This window comes from Idiotropiscis lumnitzeri, chromosome 4 (genome assembly GCF_059441095.1).
Source record: "Idiotropiscis lumnitzeri isolate Australia: NSW breed Sydney's pygmy pipehorse chromosome 4, RoL_Ilum_1.0, whole genome shotgun sequence".
NCBI lineage: Eukaryota > Metazoa > Chordata > Actinopteri > Syngnathiformes > Syngnathidae > Idiotropiscis > Idiotropiscis lumnitzeri.
Window position 1 is genome coordinate 21,260,625 of NC_142394.1, and position 8,735 is coordinate 21,269,359.

Genomic DNA, 8,735 nt, shown 5'->3' on the forward strand with positions numbered 1-8,735 from the left:
TGGTTGACATCCACCACACCCGAAATGACCCTTATGGGAGAACATTTTGAACTGCCACCATCCAACCACATGAGCGATCAGGCACAGTTAGACCCTTCGTGGTGCTCAAGCATGTGCCCTTTTGCCGTATGAGAGGTATCTGTCCCTTTTCCATTTTTTTCCCCTCATTTGTAAATATTCATTTGAGCTTCGGAGCTACGCTGCTACTGTGTCACCGGCTTTGAAGGCTTGTAGGAGTGAGGTTTCACTGTGTCCAAATTCATAGGCTGCATCCTCTAAATCAGGTGTGGGCAAACTACGGCCCGGGGGCCACAAGCGGCCCGTTAAACATTTTAATCCGGCCCGCCAAACTTGAAAAAAATTCAATGAATAAACCTTGTTAATGTTTTATTTTCTAAATACTGTGGTTTTTCAAAGACATATACATTGTTGTAATGCTTTTGTTCACGTTCATCTGTAATTAAATGTTTAGTTTTTTTTCCTCAGACGAAGTGAGGTTATCAATACACTCCATCCATCTGCTTCTGGCCCCTCTTGTCAAATTTTAGAACCCATTGTGGCCCGCCAATCAAAACGTTTTGCACAGCCCTTGTTCTAAATGCTGCATTTTTTTCCGGCTGCGTGGCATCACATCCGGCGCAACCCAACCGCACCTGCTTTCCAAATTTTAGAAAGACAATTACCAGGCTAGGTCCTTTGCCACCTTCAAAGTCTACTCCTCATTTAGCCTCCGCGGACTGCATGTTGTCACAGCCGAGCGTTTCGCACTCGAGATATGACTAATCGATTTGCATTCGTTGCAACCGTTCCACTAACGTAAAAGTTTGATTATTCTTCCTTTGAATGGTTATGCCTGGAGAGGGACTGAGGGATTAAGTCGCAATGTCGCTGATGAATCCACGTTGCTACAAGTGCAATCAATTGAAATATCAAGGCTACAGAATGCAAGCAGGCTTTAAAAAAATGTATAGAATGTGTACATCTCACCTCACAGAAGTGCTTTTCAACGCCAGTTTCCATTTATACTCGTTTATACTAAATGTTTTCATAATGTCTGACATCATCATTGTGATTTGTGCAAGCCTCTTATATTCTTGCAAATTGCTCTTTTGTTTTTGACAGCCATTGTTGTGGTGAAACAAATTTATAAAAAGCAGTGTTAATTCTTATATTTTTTGGGGGGTATTTCTGAACAACAACTCATAAGAATACTTTTAAAGCACTGAAGCGATTAGAGTTAAGAGTAGTAGTCTCTAAATCTTAATAATACCTATCCAGACTTTGATGTCAAAATTGTTTTCATCCAATCGCAGCACTTTGACACTTTGACTTTTCTGATGTTCACGTTTAGATGAATGTGGAGGGCAATATTTCTTTCTTTTTTTTTTAACTATACAATATATATGTTCTAAAAGGTAGTACTCTATAAATTAAAACTCAACTTAAAATAATTAATCAAAAGCCAATCATATTTCAATCATCGACATTGTATATATTTATTTACATGTATGGTTTGCGCACAAGTTGGCAATACTCCAGTAAAGCCTCGAACGAGGGCCTAAACAAATCAAGTTTTGATTTCCACATAAAAAGCAGGTATACATTAAGCCTAATCAATTTTGTCCAAAGCCATGTAATCATCATCATTTCTCGCAAATCCAGCCTTGTCGTAAGGAACAGAAGTCATCGTTCCAGGCTCCGAACAACGGAAAGGATTTGCGCTGGATTTCAGCGCAGTCCTGGTTCCGGAAGTCATTGGGCTGCCCAGTCTGCCAGAACCTGTTCCACAGAACAAACCCTCAAATTCCGACATGAATGAAACGCATTCATCCCGCTCGTACATGTCGTATCACAATGAACTTCAGGGTATTTATTTGTATTTTTTACTTCTCCACCCCTTCTTAGAAATCAGTGAAGTAAAACCTGGAAGTGAGAGCACTTTGTGGGGAAATGTTCCAAAAGTGCTAACTTACTTTATAGTGATTGGGGATCCATCCACCCAAATCCACTTTCCCTCCTCGTAATAATCTGTCAAACCAATCCACGCGTGCTGGCTTGGCCCCAACAAACCATTAACAAATTCCTGTTTGCAAAGACCAGAATTGTGACAGAAATGTGCTTTAATGCATATTGAAAAGCCACAAAGCAGCACATTTTCACATCAGAATTTCTTGATACTCTTGAGATTTCATTGTACCCTGCATGGATTCTCGACAGCTTGTGGCAAATGTAGCAAAACAGCCCCAGAACCTAACTGAACCACCTTTGTGGAGCACAGTAGCTTTGTGCATATCACAAGCAGAAACTCAGTAAAACCGAAGATTATGATCTAGCCGAGTGAACGCCTCATTTAAGTTGTAGTCTTTCTGTCTCACCTGTTCCTCCTCGCTGTTTATGACAACCAGATCGGCTCCCCTGCTGATGCAGTCTTGCCTGCTTTCTGCCCAACTCCCCCTCAACCTCGAGTAAAAGTAGCAGTTGGTGTCAAACTTCTTCCAGCCGACCGCACAGAGCATACCTACAGAATGCGAACAAAATTGAGAGATTAAGGATGCACGGAGCGGGGTCTAAAGTGGTTACTTACTGTTTATCTTGGTGGTCATCTTGTCCACGGTCTTCTGCAGCTCGAGCCTTTTGTTCTCCAGGCTGCTTTGATTTCTGCGTAGCTCCTCGTGTTCCACACGCATGTCAGTATTTTGACTTTGCAGCAGACTGTGCAAGATCTGCCACGTGTTTCTACTTCTGCTCGACAGTGTGTAATTTCTTTCCATTTGGTCCTTGTCAGCCTCCAGCAAAGTGTAGTTTTTCTGTAAATGGTCTCTGTCTTTTTTAATATTGTTGTAAAGGGACTTTAGCACATCTCTCTCAGAAGCCACTTTGGTCTTATTGGTTATAAGTCGCTCATTCTCTTGAAAGAGGGATGCGTAACGGATCTGTAACTGAGCTTTCTCGCTTCTTAGTGAAGAGTAACTCAGTTGTAGCTGAGCTTTCTCGTTTTTCAGATTGTTAAAGTGAGACTGGCAACGATCTCTTTCAGTTGACAAAGTGGTTTTACTTGTCAAGAGAAGCTGCTTCTCTTCACTAAGGGAATTGTAGCTGGTCTGTAACTGCTCCTTCTCTTTCCCGAGGGACTCGTAACTAGCCTGTAACTGGTCTTCCTGGATTCTCAGTGAAGAGTAATCTCGTTGTAACTGATCTTTCTCATTTTCCAGACTGTTGAAGCGGGACCTCAACTGATCTTGTTCAGCGGACAAGGTAGTTTTACTGATCTGAAGATGAGCTTTCTCTCGAACGAGGGAATCATAACTAGCCTGTAACTGATCTTTGTCCTTCCTCAGTGAAGAGCAATCACGTTGCAACTGGTCTTTCTCATTTTTTAGTTTGTCGAAGCGGGACTTGAGGTCATCTCTTTCTGCAGCCACACTGGTTTTACTGGTTAACAGAAGCTCTTTCTCTTGAACAAGGGAATTGTAGCTGGCCTGTAACTTGTCTTTATCGCTAGTAAGAGACTCGTAACTAGCTTGTACCTGGTCTTTCTCGCGTCTCAGCGAAGAGTGATCACGTTGCAACTGGTCTTTCTCAATTTTCAGCCTGTCGAAGCGGGACTTGAACTCAGCGGCTACAGTAGTTTGACTTGTGTGAAGGCTTTCGTTCTCGTTAACGAGGGAATCATGGCCGGCCTGCAACTTGTCTTTCTCTTGAACAACAAACTGGTAAGTGGTCTCTAACTGGTCTTTCTCGCTTCTCAGTGCAGAGTAATTACGCTGTAACTGGTCTTTCTCCTTTTCCAGATTGTTGAGGCGGGACTGGAACTCATCCCTTTCAGTAGCCACAGCAGTTTTATTGGTTTGAAGGCGTTCTTGCTCTTTAACAAGAGAATTGTATCTGGTTTGTAACTGGTCTTTCCCCTTAAAGAGGGACTCGTACCTAGCCCGTAACTTGTCATTGTCTGTCCCCAGTGCACTATTCAGGGAATGTAGCTCATCAATCACGTCATTTAGGAGGCTATAATTGGTCTGCAAATCATCACACTTCTGCCTCACGCTCTGGAAATTGGCCCTAAATTCATCTCTTTCGGCAGTCAAAGAAGCCATTTCACTGCTGAGGAGTCGATCCCTGTCTGACACCAGAGAATCGTAGTTGCTCTGCAACTGGTCTTGGTCCCTCGTCAGGTTTTTCAACATGACCTCAGTTTTGTTTCTTTCCGTGTGGGCTCTCTGCGTAGGAAAGATGTCATTGTTGAGATGGTCGTCTCTCCCTTGAGTCAGATGGTCAGATTTAGCCTGGTGCACTGTCGAAACACCAGGCAATATGTCATCTGTGAAAATGGATTTCAGGTGTTCAAATCCGTGGGGAAAAAAAAAGTCCCTTATACTGATGCTTGCACATTTTGAGAGGGACATACAGTAGATGAATTGTCCAATGTTACCCGCCAGTAGAACGGCGCACAGCAAACCTAGAGACACGGTGATGCATCTGGGTGACTTTTTTCTTTGTTGAAAGTTCACTGAATGAATTGAAAGGAAATATTGTTGTTATTTTCCAGCAATAACACAAGCATTTATTTGTTGGGCTACTTTTACAGCTTTTGTGTAAAATAGATAAATAATATAATATATGAATTGACATGCACTTAAAATATGTGTATTGATCAGTTTAATAAAGATATCATTGAGCATTAACATGGTAGGGGTGTCACATGACCTCCAGCTTCATTTGTCGATTATTATTTTACATTACCTTTGGTGACGAACCCTTGCATCGTTAAGTTCTTTTTTTGATAGCCGCATTCATCAAGTTCCATGGAATCCATGTTTATCTGTATTTTTCCTAGTTTTTGAAAGGAGAAATTTGTAGATTGATACAAAACATAACAAATGTAGTCTGTAGGAACTTTTTAAACATGGATTTTGTAATACTGGCAACAGTAACATAATAGTCACATTTCACAATTGTTCACTATTGTGAAAAAGGGGTTGAAAATATTGCGTGCATCAAATACAGTAAAGACAGACAGTGATTACAACAATACAAATATTGTTTTTTAATGATGGGTCAAGAACCATAACATAAAAATAAATAAATAAATCATTCTATCCAACCCGCAAAACAAGACAGATTTACTTACATTTGTTTTCATTTCGCCTGGAAAAAACTCTTTAAATAATTTTTTTTTTTTAAACGCAATATAACTGGATGTTTCCATTTTTCCGTTTGCTACTATTATCCTTGACGACTTGGTTGTTTTTTCCACAATGTTTTACAATATCTAATTCACATCAGTGCACCATGATGAAGTCACGAAAAGTTCCTACCTTGGATCCGTGATGATGGATAACAAAAAAAAAGGTTTGAGGTGTTCAGCTTTTGCATTAAATCTCAGATCCATTTTCGGGTTAAATACCACAGGAAGCTTATGTGTATCTGGGCTCTGATTGGTTGGAAATGAACACATTTATATTGACAATTTATGACAATCTTGTGCAACTGGAGTTCATTGACTGCTGGTCATCCATTTATGGGAAGCGTTTGTGTTTCTTTTTCTCTTTTGGGCTCAATTAAGTCTTAACTTATGCTCTCTCTTCCTCTTTTGCCGCACTTCAAATTCTTGTTCAGGTCAAGTGAGAAAAATCAAAAGTGCAAACTCACTTGTTTCCCATGAAAAGCACTTTTGTAAGAAAAAAAAATCTAGAATAACCTTTTACTTTCAGTTTCACTTCTCAAAGCATTTGTTCAGTTTTGAATGTGAAGAGAGCTAGTGTCGTTAGCTTTTGCAGTCAAAATTATTTCGTTCATCCACCGTATTGTAAAACACAAGGAAAAAGTCAAATGTGGCGGATACGGACATCTGAATAGTTGACGGAAAGGTGTTTCTAAAATAACGATTCTCAACACGTTTTACGTTCTCCTTTAAAGCTTTTTCACAATTTTGACTTATATGCAAGTGGCTATCTGATGCTAATCATGTGCCAGCTTCCTACTATCAGCTTTTCAGTCAAAGTTCTTGAAGTTACAGCCTTTAAAATTGTATTCATTTGCAATCTTCAAAAACACAAGTAAACAGTCTAATGCCACGCAATGTTACTTTTTAATATTTAATGGAAAGTCAGTGCAAGGCCTGTACGTCATGATATACCGTTAAAGGCTAAATACAAGAAAAAAAAACTGTGGTTCATATTGCTTCTAAAATTAACTTCCACTCATTTGACATTCTTCTTATTACATTTTTGGCTGACATTTAAACTCATTCACTGCCAGCTGAGTAAAAAAAAAAAAAGGATCTTTGACGTCTTTAGCCCTCAATGGTAGTAAATGAGTTAAGCTGCAATTTGAAGTTTAATTACTATGTAGTAGCATGCTACAGTCATTAGCCATGGCCATCAAAGTGATGAGAAAGTTACCACTTGACTTTTGTTTTACTCATTCACAAATAAACTGTTAAATAATATAAATAGCAAAATGATAATAAAATGAATAAGCTTCAAAGAGATGTTCGCGAAATTGACGGAAAATTAGCAAAGGCCTATATTTAACGTTAAGGCTACAATCTAATAAGAACTCCAACCATGAGCCACAGTGCTTATAAAATGAAGTGAGAGTGCGAAGACAAATGGAGTCCAATAAGCTTTGAGGCCGGTGTTGAGATTTAACAGCCGGCCATGTGGATCCTGGCAAAAAGACAAATAGGATTAATGTGCCTTAAAGTCACAGTTCATTATCTGACAAGGGAGGAAGTGGAATGTTTTGAACACGGCGGTGAGCCTCACTCCGACAGAGTAAATCAAATGTGCGTCAAGGAGGAAACGGGCGTCCCGTTTCGACACAGGCTTCAATCATCTCTCGACTGCAAACCGCTAATGAGACGATTTAGTTCTCTTTTCAGGCCACAATTAGATGCATAAACACGCGTTCGGGGGAATATTAAGGTCTGAAGAAGAAGTTTGACGTTTAGATGTTCACTTTTGCTACTGGATCTACAGTATATGTTTACATCATTTTCACCGAAACAGTAATTGCATTGATGGAGTACATCAGAGATCCTCCTAGTGGTGTTTTGTCACATGAAATAATACATTTAACCCCCAAATTTAATATACTGAATAGTCTTGAAGCTGGGCGATATGACTATATATATATACACACATAAATATCCATCCATTGTCTGTAAGGCTTCTCCTCACAAGGGTCGCGGGGGGTGCTGGAGCCAATCCCAGCCATCTTCGGGCAGTAGGCGGGGGACACCCTGAACTGGTTGCCAGCCAATCACAGGGCCCACATAGACAAACAAACATCCGCGCTCACAATCCTACAATTTAGAGTTTCCAATTAACCTGCAATGCATGTTTTTTGGTAAAACAAAAAAAAAAAATGATTGCACGCCGGCGCTGCAAACCTGGTAGCATGACAGTTCCATCAGGAAATTTCAGATGAACGAACCGAAATAAGGCTTTTGATAAAGCTCAAGTGGACCAGGACCCCCGGGGTGCTGTTCCAACTCATAAGGGCTTTGTGTGCCTTGTGATGATCATGTGACTCATGTGCTGTTAGCCTCCACATAACACGTGGGACCACACAAGCCTTGTTTACCACATTCCTCCAATTTGATTGACACCTGTGGTCAGTGAGTCACAGGTACAGGCTCGATCTTAACAGCGCCACCACCTGCAGCCTCCAACACCCTCTGCTCAGCTGGCTTCACAAAGAGGTTGTGACAGCGACATTTTAGAATCGGTTAATCAAATTTGCCGTCTGTCAGTCTTTTGTGTTTTGCGTCGGCTCACTCGAGGGAGTCTCCCGATTCAACAGAAACTTTTTGTTCAGCGGTGAGTCTGCTAAGTCAAGTCACTGAACAAAATCATCTGATGAGGCTTGAATCAATTGCCCAATTCAGCTGAATCTGTGTCCCGCAATGTTTCCGGTCAAATTACCTGAATTCCAATTACACCACACCAATTCAACCGAATCATTCGAGTCTACTGGGTTTCCTGTGAGTCCACGTACTTGAGTCCATCTCTTGATTGAACTGAATCATTTGAGTCTTCCATGATTGTCACGAGTTTGCTAAATCAAGGCAGTGAACGAAATCTTCATAGCCTGCAGTGTTTCCGATGTGGGCTAACTCAAGTCATTCTCCCGAGTCAGTGGTGTTTCTGCTAAGAGTGTTGACTCGAGTCAGTCACATGATTCATCTGAATCCTCGGGGTCTGGAGTGCTTATGGCGAATTTGCTAACTCTAGTCACTCACCTGAATCAACAAAATCATTCACTTTCTTCGGGGTTTCCGGGTATGTTCATTCGCTCAAGTCAGTCTTCTGTTTCCACCGAATCATCTGCGTCAGCAGGTTTTTTTTTGTTTCTTTGTTTGTTTTTTTTTTTGTTATTTTGTGAGTCCATTAACTCTGGTCAATCGCCTGATTCAAGCAACTCAATGGAGTTCCCTGTTTCAAATGAGTCCACTTCCTCGGGTCGGTGTACAGAATTAGAGTCCACTAGCATGGATTGCACCAGAATTCAAAATATTTCAATCATGGATGTTAAAATTTAGAATGTCAACCCCTTTATTTGATTCAGGGTTAAGTACTCCCCACATGCTCGGCCCAAGCGTCTGTTAGCTTGAATGCTACTGCCCGGCTCAGTGAACCTGAATTCCACACACCCACAAGTAGCATGGCTAGATTTTAATCAGCACATGTGCCGTACAAAACTTTTGCAACCCCAAGACGGGTCCCACCAGG

The 8,735-nt window shown here is 40.9% G+C and overlaps 1 protein-coding gene across 1 annotated transcript; it reads right to left on the reverse strand.

Moving 5' to 3' along the window:
- Positions 1 to 1,482: 1,482 nt before the first annotated feature.
- On the reverse strand, positions 1,483 to 7,499 carry LOC148338536 (uncharacterized). Its single transcript, XM_088294173.1, has 7 exons — positions 7,394 to 7,499; positions 4,741 to 4,830; positions 4,406 to 4,507; positions 2,585 to 4,318; positions 2,376 to 2,518; positions 1,974 to 2,083; positions 1,483 to 1,779 (listed from the first exon to the last, which is right to left on the reverse strand). Exons 1-7 carry the CDS (start codon positions 7,401 to 7,403, stop codon positions 1,644 to 1,646), a joined length of 2,325 nt encoding a protein of 774 aa, XP_088150299.1. The 5' UTR covers positions 7,404 to 7,499; the 3' UTR covers positions 1,483 to 1,643.
- Between the last annotated feature and the right edge of the window lie 1,236 nt (positions 7,500 to 8,735).